This window comes from Pelophylax lessonae (assembly GCF_965119305.1).
Source record: "Pelophylax lessonae genome assembly, chromosome: 11".
NCBI lineage: Eukaryota > Metazoa > Chordata > Amphibia > Anura > Ranidae > Pelophylax > Pelophylax lessonae.
Window position 1 is genome coordinate 191997829 of NC_138778.1, and position 16683 is coordinate 192014511.

The following is a 16683-nucleotide window of genomic DNA, read 5'->3' on the forward strand; positions in this document are numbered from 1 at the left end:
CCGAAAAACAGGAGTACGCGCGCTGCGCGGGGTATTTGCTGCGCCAAGAGTCGGCCAAACCAAAGCTCTCCAACAATCGGGAGAACCTGGTCGGGGACGACCCCGGCGGCACCTGGGAGGCGCCACCGGACCTATCCAGACCCGAGTCCATCACATTGTTAAAGTCACCCAGCCAGATCACCGGGGCCCCTGGGCTCTGTGCCATAAACGCCAGTCCCTCCATAATAATCACAGCAGAGTAAGGGGGGGGCACATAGAAAGCCATCAGTAGCATCAATTCCCCATAGACTGACGTTTTGAGAAAAACATATCTACCCATTGGGTCGACCTGAGATCCTAGGAGCTGGAAATGTACCGATTTGGCCACCAGTAGCGCCACACCCCTGGAGTGTGAGCTATAAGCAGAGTGCTGCACCCAACCAACCCAGGGACGTTTGAGGGACTGTTGTACACGGCCCTCCAAATGTGTCTCCACCAGAACTATAATATCAGCCCGTACACGGCGTAGGACATTAAAGACAGCCGTTCGTTTAATCTTATCACGCATACCCCTGACATTCCACGTCAACAATTTCAATGCGGCCATGGCAGGGGTAGTACAGAGCGCGGAGCGGAGGCTCCCAGGATCTCAGGCAGTAAGGCCACGGAACCAACAAGTCCACGGTCACACACCAGCGGCGATAAACGGCAGCAAAAGAGCAAATAATTATTACTTGAGGTCAATGTGCATAAAACAGAAACAGTATAGAGATTGTACCAAATATAAACCATAAACAATGGTAACACCCCAATCCCCCCTCCCTGCCCTGCACCAACCCCAACTTGTGCGGGCATGTTCCCAAACAAGTGCCTCAACCAGAACAGGCCCACATGCGACTGGGAAAGAGCAAGATCAGGAGGCCAGGGACCCCCAAGGTATGCAGCAAAAATACAGCAAAATACAAATAGAATAAACAAGGGGGCCCAGGTCCAGCAGAAGTCGCAGGGGGCAACAGGGGAGTTGGGCACAAACACACGCCTTAGCGGGTGTAGGGGGCGAAAACCAACAGGTGTATCGCTGGGTAGCAAAGCCTATGGGCAGGTGGAAGTCCATAGGAAGAGAACAGAGAAATCAGTTCCATCTGTGGAGCTAGGGCGCTCCGCCGGTCAAACACAGGAGCAATAGTGCAGGAAAATGAGGGGGGAGGGGGGGGGGGAAGGGGGATGCAAAGTCTTGAGTTCCACAGGATCTACAAAACCCCCTCCTCCACCCTTGCAGCAGCTTAAGGTATAGGCCATCAGGGAGAAAGTATCATGAAGTCGCCAGGGCAAGGTGGTCAGGCTCTAGCTTCCAGTCCTTCTAGCCAGGAGATGGCGGCCTCCGGATCCTCAAAGAAGTAGGCTCGGTCCTCGCCCTCCACTCTAAGACGGGCCGGATACAACATGGAGTATTTGATATTCTTGATACGCAGTCTGCGTTTGACCTCCAAAAAGCTCTTGCGGCGCCTCTGGACCTCAGCAGAGAAGTCGGGGAAAATCGCTATTTTGTGATTTCCAAATGGAATGTTCCCCTTAACCCTGGCCAGGCGCAATATGGCATCTCGGTCCCGATAGTTCAGGAATTTAGCGATGAACGTGCGGGGGGGTGCACCCTGAGGGGGGGGGCGCCCTGAGAGGCGATGTGCACGTTCCACAACAAAAGTGGGTGAAAAGGATTCTCTGCCATAAGTCTGAGTGAGCAATTGTTCCAAATATGATGAGGGGTCAGCACCTTCAGAGCCCTCCGGGAGGCCAATGAACCGCAGGTTACAGCGGCGCAGCCTATTCTCCATGTCATCTTGTTTTTGGAGGATAAGGTGTACTTGTTGCTGCAGCCTGTCTGAGGAGCTTTGCAATGGGGGGAGGGAGTCCTCCACCTCACTAATTCTGTGTTCAGCCTCACCAACTCTGTCCCTCAGCTTCTGCATATCCTGACGCATCAAAGATATATCTACCTTCACCTCCTCGATTTTAGTTGTCAGCATGGTCTGGCAAGTAGCAATCGCTTCCAAAACCTTGGATGTAGCAGGGCTCTCAGGCTCCTCCACCACGAGCGACGGGCCGGCGCCATCTTGGATCGGGGCCTCCTTCTCCAGCCTCCGGAATGCAGCCAGTTTTGCCGCAGCTTCAGAGCCTTTCTTCGGCGGAGACATGCGGAGGTCGGTGCCGCGGGTGTGCGGGAGGTGAAGGAAGGATTATCGTGCCCGAAGGGCTGCAGGATTAGCGGTGAAGGATATCGGTCCGGCGAAGCTCCTCTCACACACGTCCTCTCACATGCTGCGCCAGGCCACGCCCCCATGAAGTCTGTTTCTGATCGTTTGGTCAGAGACATTCTCACCAGTTGCCCACTGGAGGTCATTTTGTAGGGCTCTGGCAGTGCTCATCCTGTTCCTCCTTGCACAAAGGAGCAGATACTGGTCCTGCTGATAAGTTAAGGACCTTCTACGACTCTGTCCAGCTCTCGCAGAGTTGTAGACATCTGCCTGTCTTCTGGAATCTCCTCCATGCTCTTAAAACTGCGCTGAGAGACACAGAAAACCTTCTGGCAATGGCATGTATTGATGTACCATCCTGGAGGAATTGGACTGCCCATGCAACATCTATAGGATCCAGGTTTCACCTCATGCTACCAGTAGTAACTGACCCTAGCCAAAGGCAAAACTAGTGAAAAAGTCAGAAAAGAGGAGTAGAGGAAAAAATGTCATTGACCTACACCTGTAAAACCATTCCTGTTTTGGAGGTCGTCTCATTGTTGCCCATCGAGCGCACCTGTTAATTGGCAGAAATGGCCACCAGGTCATTCCAATTGGGATTTTTGTTAGAATCGCAGAAGCACAATCCTTTTCCTTACCAAGTTTTTATTAGATCTGCACTAGGCAGGTAACCCATAGCCACAGGGTGGCTTCCCTTCTGTTTAGCACCAGCCATGCTTCTAATAGAAGGCTACTTTACTTTGTAGATAAAAGCAACCTCAGTCCCCTAAGCATACTCAAAGACCAGCTGAGCATTTTAGGTGTACCTTGGAAAAATGGCTGTGACCACTACTACTGCAGACAGAGAGAAACATCATAAGGCTGTATTTGTTGCCAGAAATACTATGTCCCTTTAGTGTAGGCTGTCTGGCAGGTTGAGGAGAAAGCTTCAGAGTACTGCACCGATGAGAAGAAATCACAGAAGGAGATATGCTTGCCGCATGCTAGCTCCTTCCCAGTAGGAATATCAACAAAGATTCTGGCCAAGAGGTAGAAAACCATAGGAAGTTTAAAATGATGATTGGGGCATATGTACTGCATAGCGCCAAAGTCAATACAAGTAATGGCCCAAAGTAGAAAAAAAGAGGCGAGTCATTCCAAGCCTAAAAACAATGCCAAGCTTGCTTAGTCTTCACAAAAAGTATGTTTTCAGAGATGGGGGATAGGTAGCAAGGAATCCCCAGGTATACCAGTCTGAACTCCTGTAAACTTGACACAGGCAGGTTTGTATCATTGCCGGAGCATTGCAGAGAGAACAAACGTATACTTAATGAGCTAGAAAAACCGGAGCTCATTGGCTAACTCGAGAAACCTCCAGGATTTCCAATATTCAGCTTAAATCTACCAGTAGCTGTAGATAGCAGAAAAAATTACTTACCGTAAAATCCCTCTCTGAGTTAATCGAAGGACACAGCGCTCCATAAATCATAACTACTGGGTTATATTGCCTCCTCCAGGAGTAGGTCTAGGCAGAACAAAAAAGACTGGGCTACACCCATGGGCCATCCTCAGCTTCTTCTATAACCCCCATCTCTGCTCTAGGTAATCAGTTTAGTAACAAGCAGTGTTGGAAGTATCAGAACTCCATAGAGAGGTAGGTGCTGTGTCAGTTAAGAAATTGATTTTACGGTAAGTACAAAAATCCTATTTTCTCTTTTGTTCGGGCACAGTGCTCCATAAATCATAATTACTGGGACGTCCAAAAGCAGTGCCAAAAGGAAAATGAGGGGTGGGGAAAATAACCCAAGGCTAAACATAAGAGCCCTTAACCAGGAGCCCTAAACCGGGTCACCGGAGCCCCGTCTGAAAAATAAAACTTTAAAGAAAAACGCCCCTCAAGAGGGAACAGCCCCTCCTAATCAGCAGCCTGCAAAACTTTGCAGCCAAAAGAAGCATCCACAGATGTTAAAGTATCTACCTTCTAGAATTTTGTGAAGGTATGCACCGACAACCAAGTAGAATGCGCTGTGACGGAAAGGTGGAACCTGACCTTTAATGGAATAGGCCTGAGTCACCGTCTGTCTGATCCATCTGGAGATGGTAGCCGAAGAAGTGGCCAGCCCTTTTCTTGGTCCTTCAGTGAACCCAAAAAGCGAGTCTGACCTCTGAAAGGACTCAGTAGCTGCCAGATACAACCGAATCGCACAAACCACATCCAAGCAAAGCAATTACTTGGGATGAGCCAGCTTGGGACACACAGGAAGGCAACACAATGTCCTCATTCAAATGGAAGTCAGAGACAACTTTATGAATGATGAACAGGGACGAAGAATTACTTTATCCCTATGGACCTAACTAAATAATTACTGGGACAGAATGCTGCCAATTCCAATACCCTGCGGGCCAAGGTAAGAGCCACCATAAATGTCACTTTCTGGACTAACGTATGCAAGGGAACCTCCTGAATATTCTCAAATGGAAGTTTCTGGAGAAAACAAAATTACTAAATTTAAATCCCATGGTGGCAAAAGAGACCGTACAGGTGAAGCCACTTCGATCCCCCTGAATGAAGGTACAAATTAAAAAGCGCGTGGCTAGGGGTCGTTGAAAGAAGATTGCCAGGGCAGACACCTGGCCCTTGACGGTACTCAAGGCAAACTTCTGATCAACGCCCTGTTAAAGAAAGGTTAACATCCGAGCCACAGAAAAGGATCGAGGATAAGCGCAAATTGATCTACCAAGAAATGTACACTTACCACATACGATGGTATACAGTGTGTACGTAAAGTATTCAGACCCCCTTAAATTTTCACTCTTTGTTATATTGCAGCCATTTGCTAAAATCATTTAAGTTCATTCTTCTTCCTCATGAATGTACACATAGCACCCCATACTGACAGAAAAACACAGAATTGTTGACATTGTTGCAGATTTATTAAAAAAGAAAAACTGAAATATCACATGGTCCTAAGTATTCAGACCCTTTGCTCAGTATTTAGTAGAAGCCCCCTTTTGATCTAATACAGCCAGGAGTCTTTTTGGGAAAGATGCAACAAGTCTTTCACACCTGGATTTGGAGATCCTCTGCCATTCCTCCTTGCAGATCCTCTCCAGTTCTGTCAGGTTGGATGGTAAACGTTGGTGGACAGCCAATTTTTAGGTCTCTCCAGAGATGCTCAATTGGGTTTAAGTCAGGGCTCTGGCTGGGCCATTCAAGAACAGTCACGGAGTTGTTGTGAAGCCACTCCTTCGTTATTTTAGCTGTGTGCTTAGGGTCATTGTCTTGTTGGAAGGTAAACCTTCGGCCCCGTCTGAGGTCCAGAGCACTCTGGAGAAGGTTTTTGTCCAGGATATCCCTGTACTTGGCCGCATTCATCTTTCCCTCGATTGCAACCAGTCGTCCTGTCCCTGCAGCTGAAAAACACCCCCACAGCATGATGCTGCCACCACCATGCTTCACTGTTGGGACTGTATTGGACAGGTGATGAGCAGTGCCTGGTTTTCTCCACACATACCGCTTAGAATTAAGGCCAAAAAGTTCTATTTTGGTCTCATCAGACCAGAGAATCTTATTTCTCACCATCTTGGAGTCCTTCAGGTGTTTTTTAGCAAACTCCATGCAGGCTTTCATGTGTCTTACACTGAGGAGAGGCTTCCGTCGGGCCACTCTGCCATAAAGCCCCAACTGGTGGAGGGCTGCAGTGATGGTTGACTTTCTACAACTTTCTCCCATCTCCTGACTGCATCTTTGAAGCTCAGCCACAGTGATCTTTGGGTTCTTCTTTACCTCTCTCACCAAGGCTCTTCTCCCCCGATAGCTCAGTTTGGCCGGACGGCCAGCTCTAGGAAGGGTTCTGGTCGTCCCAAACGTCTTCCATTTGAGGATTATGGAGGCCACTGTGCTCTTAGGAACCTTAAGTGCAGCAGAAATCTTTTTGTAACCTTGGCCAGATCTGTGCCTTGCCACAATTCTGTCTCTGAGCTCTTCAGCCAGTTCCTTTTGACCTCATGATTCTCATTTGCTCTGACATGCATTGTGATCTGGAAGGTCTTGTATAGACAGGTGTGTGGCTTTCCTAATCAAGTCCAATCAGTATAATCAAACACAGCTGGACTCAAATGAAGGTGTAGAACCATCTCAAGGATGATCAGAAGAAATGGAAAGCACCTGAGTTAAATATATGAGTGTCACAGTAAAGGGTCTGAATACTTAGGACCATGTGATATTTCAGTTTTTCTTTTTTAATAAATCTGCAACAATGTCAACAATTCTGTGTTTTTCTGTCAGTATGGGTTGCTATGTGTACATTCATGAGGAAGAAGAATGAACTTAAATGATTTTAGAAAATGGCTGCAATATAACAAAGAGTGAAAAATGTAAGGGGGTCTGAATACTTTCCGTACCCACTGTATCTTGCTGGAAGACGACTTCCTCGCCTTCAATATAGTAGGGATCACTGATCCAGATAGACCTCTATCCCTCAGTACCTGGCTTTCAATAGCTAAGCCATTAAAACCAATGACTGTAAAGCAGAATGGTACATCAGCCCTTGAGACAACTGGTCTTCTGTGAGAGGAAGCCCCAAGGGACGTTTATGGCCACCAGACTGATTAGAAGATCCTCGCCCTTGATTCCTTGCAGTAATTGCGGAAGAAGCTCGAGCAGAGGATGATACTGGCCTTTCTGTGGCACTTGGACGCCTGTGGCATCTGCCAGAGGAACCCGTGATCTCACCACAAACCTTGAGCCAAACCTGCTAAAGGAGCTGCATGTAGGACTGTACAAACAGAACTGTCTTGAAGGTGGATACCACCAGACTCCGAAGCAGTTTGGATACATTTTTTCACATCATGGTAGATTTGTTCAACCTGGAAACAGTAGGGTCCACCACTGGTGGACTATTCCACTTTTTTAAAAATGACTCCTCAAAAGGGTAATGTACAGCAAAATGTTTGGGGACCACAGAGGGTTAATTTGGTTGTTCCCATTCCTTACAGGAAAACCTGTCAAAATAAGGCACGTAAGGAAACCCCTTTGGAGTGCAAGGTGACTTATGCGTACCAAAACGGCACAGCCATGTCCGTGGCTACATCAGCCGCATCCTCCATTTTTAAAGTCTCACACACTGCAGTGATAAGTGCATCTACCAGCTATTGGATGGATCTGGGGGTGAGATATTAAGCCCCCCTGGATGGGCCGTGTCCACGGTGGCATCAGAATCGGATGAGACAGACTGAGCAGGGAAAGGCAGAGGACACTTCCTCCTGGGCCTTTGCCCACACGCCACCTGGGACACTAAAGACTGCAGTGCAACCATGGGAAGCTGGGGTTCCGAGGAACCTGCCACCTCCATGAGGGGGTCAGTGGGGGAGATGTGACCCTGAGGCTCCATAGGGAAAGGAAGACCTTGCAGTACAAAAAAAATCTTTTGGCACCACTAAAGGATCCCCCCAAGGCTCAGGATACCTATTATCAGAGAGAGAGATAACAGGGACCCCCCCCCCCCCCAAGGACTCCCCCTTCAGATCGGAGGAGCGCCAAGAATTCTGACCCAGCATCACCATGGATGCCATCCCTGTTCATATGTCCCGGGCACAGGAAGAGGAAACTGAAGAGAAGAAGGAGGAGTTTCGGAATCCCCACAAGGCTTCGGTCGTCTCCAGCGTCTCCCGGACTAAGGGGTCTGTCTCCACTGCATCCTCTGCCCTGGAATCCCCACCAGACTTCAGGTCCAGACAGGGGGGAAAGGGAGTGGAAGAAGCCCAGCTCACTGAGGGATTTTTAAGGATGGGAGGAGGGAACCTGCAGGCAGGTCCGGCGGGAACGGAAAAAAAAGGGGGGAGGGGGGAATATACTTAACCTTCCATGGTGTGGGTAACGCTCCAGACAGAATCCTCACTACCGAAGTAGGGGAGCTGTGGGCCAAGGGAACACTGCGACCCTGCAAGACGTTTAATTCGCCAGCCAGCCTCTGTCCTTGAGGCTATGTTGCGGCTGACCTAGCGCTTAGCTGCGGTCTGCATGTATGCACTCACTGGCTGGGCTCGGGGTACCACTGAATCTAGATTATACAGCCCGCCGCCCAACCCGGCAGTTGATTGTAGATCTCCCGAGAGAAAAAACAAAAAAGATGTAAGGAAGGAGAAAATTGCTAGGACCAGAAATCCCGACTAGACGACAGATTAAAATGGATTATAGTTATGTTTAGTTATATGTATGTATAGTTATGATTTATGGAGCGCTGTATTCGTCGATGAACGAAAGAGAAATATTTACCAAATTTGGCAAAAAAAAATATATAGCAAAGAGAAAAGAATACCCATTCTCCTAAAGAAGTTAAGCAAAATTTTCAAGATTGGGGTCAGAGGGGCTTTAGGGGGCTGGCCCATAAATTTGTATGTGTCTAGTGTCCAAGTCTCCTGAGGGCAGCATTACAACCCTGGTTTCTTACCATCCAGTGGATGATAGAGAAAATTAATCTGGATGTTCTAGGAAATTTGAATGGTTTCTCTTAACCACTTCCCGCAAACCGATGTCGCAGTCGGCTTTCAGGAGATAACACCCGATGCGGTTCGGACATCCCCCCCCCCCCCTCCTGCCGGGTCTCTCACCGGCACATGCGCCAGCTGGTTGGAGTTCAGGATTCGGCTTTGATCGGGTCTCTGATCATGTAACTTAGAAGCGACATCACTTCGAGTTTACTCGGCTACCAATGGCATCGATTTAAAAAAAACTGTCAGTATTCAAAAATGCCGATCCCAAATCCCTCCATAAAGAGTCCCTGTCACTGCCTATTACTGTCGCGAGAGAGGTTTACATTCTTTGTGACAGCAATAAAAGTGATCAAATTTTTTCTTAAAAAGTGTTCAAAGTTAAATAAATAGAAAAAATAATTTTTAAGCGCCCCTGTCCCTGGGAGCTCGCGCACTAAAGAAAACGAATACGTAAGTTGCGCTTGCAAATTATAACAGTGTTCAAATCACACATGTGAGGTATCTCCGCGATCATCAGTGTGAGAGCAATAATTCTAGCAAAAGACCTCTGTAACTATAAACTGGTAACCGTTAAAAACATTTAAAATGTCGCCTATAGAGATTTTTAAGTACCGTCTTTTGTCAACATTCCAAGAGTGTGCGCAATTTTAAACCATAACATGTTAGGTATCTATTTACTCAGCACGACATCTTTCACATTATTAAAAAAGTTTGGTCTAACTTTATTGTTTAGATTTTGTTTAAGTCAGTGAAGTGTATATTTATCCCAAAAAACTGCGCTGTGCAAATACTGCGTGACAAAACATATTGCAACAACCCTCATTTTATTCTCCAGAGTCTTTGCTAAAAAAATGAATTTTATATATATATATATATATATATATATATATATATATATATATATCATGTTTGGAGGTTCTGAGTCATTTTCTAGCAAAAAATACAGATTTTAACTTGTAAACAACATGTGTCAGAAAAAAGGCTTGGTCCTTAAGTGTCGGTTCACATTTCTGCGATGCGGGAACACTTTGAATATACAGCTTGTTCCCGCATCGCATCCGCACCCCTGGCAGTTCACACTGCCATATGCGATACGCTGGGGGTGTCAATTAAAAGTTAACAACACCTCCAGATCAGATCGCATATCGCAGTGCAATCTGAAAGTTCGCACAGAATCAGATCGCACTAGTGTGAACCACCATGCGATCCGATTCTGCTGCGGACCAAAAAAAGGGTCCTGTGCGAGTTGGGTGCGATTGCGGTGCGAATTCAGCCATACAAACTGTATGGCTGAATTTGCACCGCACAGAGATCGCATGTAATTTTAGGAGCAGTGCGCTCTGAATTACATGCGATCTTTGTGATCCCAGAAATTAGAACCGGCACCAAGTGGGTAAACACTGTGATAGGTAAGCCTATTTAGGAAGGGAGTGATAAAACGAGGCAGCTCTTACCCGTATCCAGCTAGGAATCCAAGGCTCTGAGGACTGGCTTTGTCATTGTATATTACAAGTTCTATATTCTTAGCACAGCCATTTGTCCCACAGGCTGGATGCCACTCCTGAATAACCCACCACTCAGTCACCTGGCCTGATGTGCTGTTAACAGACAACTGCTGCAGTTTCAGGGTTAAATTCCGAAAGAAGGCATATTTCTCAATGTCTTCTGGCTTCTCTGAAAAGTCTAAGGAAAGACCACATGGAGGTGAAAAGTACAGTCTGATAAAAAGAAAAAGAAGGATTTTAGTTGCACACCAAAAAGCCCTACACCTATCCCATCACTGTTTATTGCAGCAGATAAATTAAATAGAATAGAAGCTACCACTGCATAACCCTGTTCTGCTTCACTGCAGGCCATGCCTCTGGCCTAAAACAAACACACAGCACACATCTGTGAATGTCTGCTTCCAACCGAGTCTTTTCACTGATATTTTGCTATATTTGCTCTGGGGCAGATCCTTTGAGATATGTCATACTAGTAAATATTACCTGTTTTGAGACGGTGGGCAATTTTAGCCTCAGGGCCAGAATTTGCTCTGAGGTGCTTTGGTAAAATGTTCTTCAGCATCCTAAAAGAAATAAGAAAAATTAGCATGCATACTATTAGACATAGTTGCAAATACAGGATGTGTAACTCCAGTACTTCATTATTATATAATTGTCAACATGGTGATGTAATTTCATAAGTCATTTTAAATATTTATAAAAGTGCATCTTATATTAATGGTTCCTATACCTGGCAATCTGCCATTAAAGTCCTTGACGACGCTTTTCTTGTCCCCCGACTGTGCTCCTGCATTGTCACCCTGTCACATGGGCTTCTGACAGACCTCTACCAGGCATAGTTGCCACCATTAGGAAACTCATCTTGAGAAATGCCATGTAGCCATCAATGCCCCAAACACTTGTCTGCTGGAACTGGGCCCCTCCAAGTCAGACCATCCTCTGCTTCACTAACATGTTTGCTTCTTTCTCACCACCACGAGCATGGTCTGTGTGAGGCAGATGCACAAATTGGCTGCCTATTCTACACAGAATCCAGGTTTGAAGGTAAAGATACATTCACACAAGTCTGTAGTCCAGTCCTTTAGGTAAGCTGAATCTGTAAATTGCTGCTCCTATATTTGCCTTATGTTAATATAATGGCAGAACAGCATTTTGCATTTTCTCAAACAATTTGGCAAAGGTGGGTGGCACTGCAATTTTGGCACAATCATGAAATGTTTTTGACATGCTAATAGGTGAAGCTCAATTATGGCAAAGCACAAATAGACATGGTTGTTAATACATCATTCCTACTTATAGAAACCCTGTGCTTGGGTCTTGCACCCTGCTTATTTTACACAGGGACCTCTATGACTAAGCTGCTCTAGCTTCCATTACAAAATACTAGGCTTGGATGGGGGTTAAATGTTAGACAAAAAATGCTCATACACTGGCTCTCTTCTTTCCCCTCTCAACATCTGAACAATCTGGTCGCGGGTTTCTGCATCATCATAGCACACTGTGTGTTTTCCAAAGCTCTCTGCACTCTTTACAATTGATGCATTCCTGGAACAGAACACAATAGTCACTGTACAGTATACACAATACAATTCCTGGCCTGGTTACACATCGTAGCATTTAGGGTAAGGTGACACAAGATTTGCCAGCACAGAAGACAGTGAGCACCTGATTGCAGCACTGTGTCCCATAGAGACATTGGGGTTGATTTACTAAAACTGGAAAGTGCAAAATCTGGTGCAGCTCTACATAGAAACCAATCAGCTTCCAGTTTTTTTTTGTTTTGTTTTTTAAATCAAAGCTTAATTGAACAAGCTGAAGTAAGAATCTGATTGGCTACCATGCACAGCTGCACCGGATCTTGCACTCTCCAGTTTTAGTAAATCAACCCCACTGCTATCATGTATGAGAGAAGGTTCTCTTATCCTAATAGGGTGGCATGCAGGAAAACTGGTGTAATGCTAGCTTTTCCCAGCAAATTTTTGCGTGTAACCCTCTGTACCTGAGGATGCTCCAATGAATATCAAAGTAGATATGAGTGGATTCAGATAGCTCCTCGATCATGGCCTCTCGGCTTGCTGGGCTGATAGTCCACAGAAGGCTGGCATTGCTCTTTATTTTAGCGGTAACAATGTCCTCTGGCATATAATTAACTATAAACTGCATGGCAGACTATGAGCAGAAGAAAACAAATATCATGTATCAGATAAATTGCCCTCAGTGAAGCAAGACTTGAAAGAGCCCACTCAACGCAAACTATAGGCGGGCATGTTGATAAGTTAAAGCGTATGTAAGAGTAAAAAAAATAAATAAAAAAAAAGCAATACATTTCCTAAAGTTTTATCCTTTCAAAACCCTGCCAGTACAAAATAATGTGCATCTACAGTACAGTATCAGTACAGGTATTCATCTATCAGAAATACATTCAGCACCTAAGCCCTGTGGGCTGACAACACAGAGCATCTTTGTTGACTGAATGGTTTCAACCATGTCAAGTGTCTCTTGCAAAACTACTCTACCACTTCCACTATAGGATTTCTACAAAATAAAGGCTAATCATTCCAAAGTACAGGAGGGCTTTTTACAGGAAGTGTGCAGAAGCCATAGGACGGCTTTGCATTTCTAACTAGATCAATAGGTATTTTCAGTCATCCATCAGGGGACACAAAATTCCAGTTTGGTTTTCTACTGCCTACAGAGGTTGGGACACTGGCATACAGAAAAAGTCTCAAGGCAGCCCGCCCCCCACATAACCCCTCCAATACTAGGCATGCCTTTGTTTTTTGCTAGTGTCCTGGAAGGTTGGACACCTTTCCTCCAGCTCCACTATAAACAAAACTACCTAATTTTGCTGGCTTTTTTTTTTTCCTTAAAAATCTCAAACAAGATTCTGTGATTCACTGCTAATATTTTTGTTTCATTTCTGTGACTTCAATCAGGATTCTTTCCTGCACCAATGTTAGAGCTGGTCAAGTTGTGGAACACTTATGGGCCATACACACTATAAGATTTTCTGAAGACTTTTTCCTTTAAACTTACCAAAACCATATAATATGAGGTCAAACCTAAACACTTTCAATTTGTATGCAATCTGGAAGGCCCTTGCACTACATAGAAAAGGTAAATCTGAAGGAAATCTGACAGCAAAAGTTGGATAGTGTGTATCCAGCTTTAGGAGACCCTTGTTGAAGGCAGTTAGGCCTCCCAGGTTTCTGGCTTTGATAACATTGAGTCACCATTTAGCGAGCGTTCCGATTTGGTCCTTGTTAGGGGATATTCTACCTGTGGACCTTTCATCTTCTCCTTTTATTAGTCAAAAATCCCACTTCTTATCTCTTCAGGTTCACTAGGGAGTGCCATTCTAACATGGTCCCTCTTTTGCGTGCAGCCATCCTTTTTATGTCTGGCAGCCCAGATTCAGGGTCAGACATTCAAATAGTTTGTTTAGATCAAGAAGCTCCAGGCACACCTGTCAGCTATTAGCAGGAGACGAGCGGGTTCTTTCCCCTGCCCTTGGAGGTCTTTTATGGCTACGGTCTTCCCATAATGGGGACTTTTGACTCCCCAGAACAGACAGTTCCTGCTTTGGCTGCAGACCCTGCGGGGAGTCCGTATTCTATTTTGATCTCCACTGGATATCATTCAGTGCTGCAGGACCTTCACCTCTGGGAAGGTTTGGGAACTTTCCCTAAAACAGGGCGAGTGACTATGTCCCTATGCTGGGCAATGGTGAGTGTGACACTTTTGACTGCACTATCACTACTAAAGACAATGCATCACCCATGTCTCTCACAAATGAGAAAATAAGATTTTTTTGAGGGGCATAGGTCCCAGCCCTCTATGTTTTATTATTGCCTGTGTACTGCTTGCTCACATAATTGAGGCATGATAGGTGGAGGAGGAATATATTGGGGCTTACAGTGTTTTCTGTTTGCCGGTGTCCAAACCTCTTGTAGGCTGTTGAGACACCAATTGTTAATTCCTGTGTCCCCCAAAGGACTCAATTACTTTTTTTGCAAAACATTTTCAATTCTATATTTAACAAATCAAAAGAAAACAAAGAGAGGTTTATTGTTAGGGTTTAAACGCAGTTAAAGCGACATACTATTTCTTATACCTCATAGGAACTCTACTAAAGTCTTTCATGCCCCCGTTCCTGCAGCTTTTTTGGTCTTTACTATATCAATTAACAGTCCTACTCCCACTGTTGGATTCTATGTATTGGTAAATAAACGTCCCCATGTTTCAGGATATCAATGTGTACTCACAGGATGCAACGCGTAACTGTATGTCAGCTGATCATACCCTCCCTGAGAGAAGGGGACCAAGTTCTGCTGCTGGGCACTCATAGTAAACAGAGGCTGAAGAATTCAAAAGAGAGAAAACAAAAACATAAAAAGCATTTTTATTTATTTTCAAAAATGATTAGTAGTAGTACTTGAAAAGTAATATTTCTGACATTACCCATCACAGTATAGAATGAAAACTAAGTGCGGTATTTGTGAAGAGTCAAAGTGCCTGAAGTGTGCGCACCCACCCATCCTCTCATAATGATTATCAAGGTTGGTGGTGGGGAGTGAAATTATATGCTGAAACAAAGGTATCATTCAGACTGTAGACACAGTGGGCTTGATTTAAAGCGGAAGTACAGTCTAATACCTTAAATTTTCCACTGTAATCATTAATGTGAGCGGAGTTCAGGCTTATGTGTCAAAATGGAAAAATCCCAGTTTTTCTACCTGTATTTTACAGTTTTCAGTGCTGTCTCATGACTTCAATTCCTCCTCCTGCTGAGTCCAAGAGCAGCAAGAGGGTGTGGTTAGTGAAAGCTAGTGACATCACTTCCTGGGAGGGGCCCTGTAGCCAGTGGGCATATACAGGATGGGAGGAGCTGATCATAGGTTTCCTCCCAGTGTTTTCTCATCAGTAAGGATGCATTGTACATCCTAATTCATAGGATAATAAAGAAATAAAAAAAGATCCATTCACACAGGACACGGGGGGGGGGGGGGCACATATACAGTATAGCTGTGCTGGGCTTTTAATGAAGACTATTATAGGAGAAGGACATGGGGGGGGGGGGACGAGCTGTCAGTGTAGCTGGAAGTGCTCGGGGTCTCAGCTTACAGTCTACAAATATCATTGTACAGGCAACCACACTAAGTCTACGTTTAAACTAGTGTCATGCGATTTTGAACACACAAAGTTGCATGACAAGTCACAGCCCATTGATTTCAATGGCACCTGTTCCAATCTATGCGACTGAAACTCAGCGACTATGAAAAGGTACCTGCACTTTGATGCGACTTTGATCCAGAGAGTGTAAAGTTGGAATAAAGTCGTACTCTAAATCACAATAGTGGAAACGTAGACTAAAGCTCAGTTTCCACTAGTGTGACTTGTCATGCGACTTTGGACACACAAAGTCACAGCCCATTGATTTCAATGGCACCCATTCCCATCTATGCAACTTTAAAGATCAGTGACTTTGAAAAGGTACCTGCACTACTTTGATGCAACTTATGATGCAACTATGATCTAGAGAGTGTAAAGTTGGATCAAAGTCTCTAAATCGCAAGACTTTGGGGTCGCAATAGTGGAAACGTAGACTAAAGCTCCGTTTCCACTAGTGCGACTTGTCATGCGACTTTGGGGCACACAATGGTTTAACCTTAAACCTTGTAAGGGGTTATTTACTGTCAGAGCAGTGGGGATGTGGAATTCTCTTCCACAAGCAGTGGTATCAGCAGGGAGCATCGATATTTAAAAAAAAAAAAATATTAGATGGGCACCTTAAAGACCACAACATACAGGGATATACAATGTACGGCTAACAGGAAAACACACACACATACACATTATGGGTTGAACTGGATGGACTGATGTCTTTTTTCAACCTCACTATGTAGCAAAGTCGCATGACAAGTCACAGCCTATTGATTCCAATTGTACCCATTCCCATCTATGCGACTTTGAAACTCAGCGACTTTGAAAAGGTACCTGCACTACTTTGATGCAACTTTTGATGCGACTTTGATCCAGAGAGTGTAAAGTTGGATCAAAGTCGCACTCTAAATTGCAAAAGTGGAAACGTAGACTAAAGCTCTGTTTCCACTAGTGTGACTTGTCATGTGGCTTTGGACACACAAAGTCGCATGACAAGTCACATCCCATTGATTTCAAGGGCACCCATTCCCATCTATGCGACTTTAAAATTCAGCGACCTTGAGAAGGCACCTACTTTGATCCAGAGAGTGTAAAGTTGGATCAAAGTGGCATCAAAGTCGCACTCTAGCCTAGTGGCTATGTTTCCACTAGTGTGACTCTAAGTTGTCCGATTTAGAGTGCGACTGAGTGCAGGTTTAATTTCACTTTCTGGATCAAAGTCGTATCAAAGTAGTGCAGGTTTCTGATTTTCAAAGTGGCATAGATTGGAACAGGTGCCATTGAAATCAATGGGCTGTGACTTGTCATGC

At 45.1% G+C, this 16683-nt stretch overlaps 1 protein-coding gene across 1 annotated transcript in view; it reads right to left on the reverse strand.

Annotated features, from left to right (window-relative positions):
• Positions 1-16683, reverse strand: part of LOC309566686 (piezo-type mechanosensitive ion channel component 2-like) — a 141433-nt gene that overhangs the window by 8352 nt on the left and 116398 nt on the right. The window contains exons 50-54 of the mRNA XM_082271945.1: positions 14476-14568; positions 12210-12379; positions 11639-11755; positions 10694-10773; positions 10160-10388 (exon numbers count right to left, since the gene is read on the reverse strand). Coding sequence (XP_082128071.1) covers positions 10160-10388; positions 10694-10773; positions 11639-11755; positions 12210-12379; positions 14476-14568 — 689 coding nt within the window. The remainder of the gene's footprint in view (positions 1-10159; positions 10389-10693; positions 10774-11638; positions 11756-12209; positions 12380-14475; positions 14569-16683) is intronic.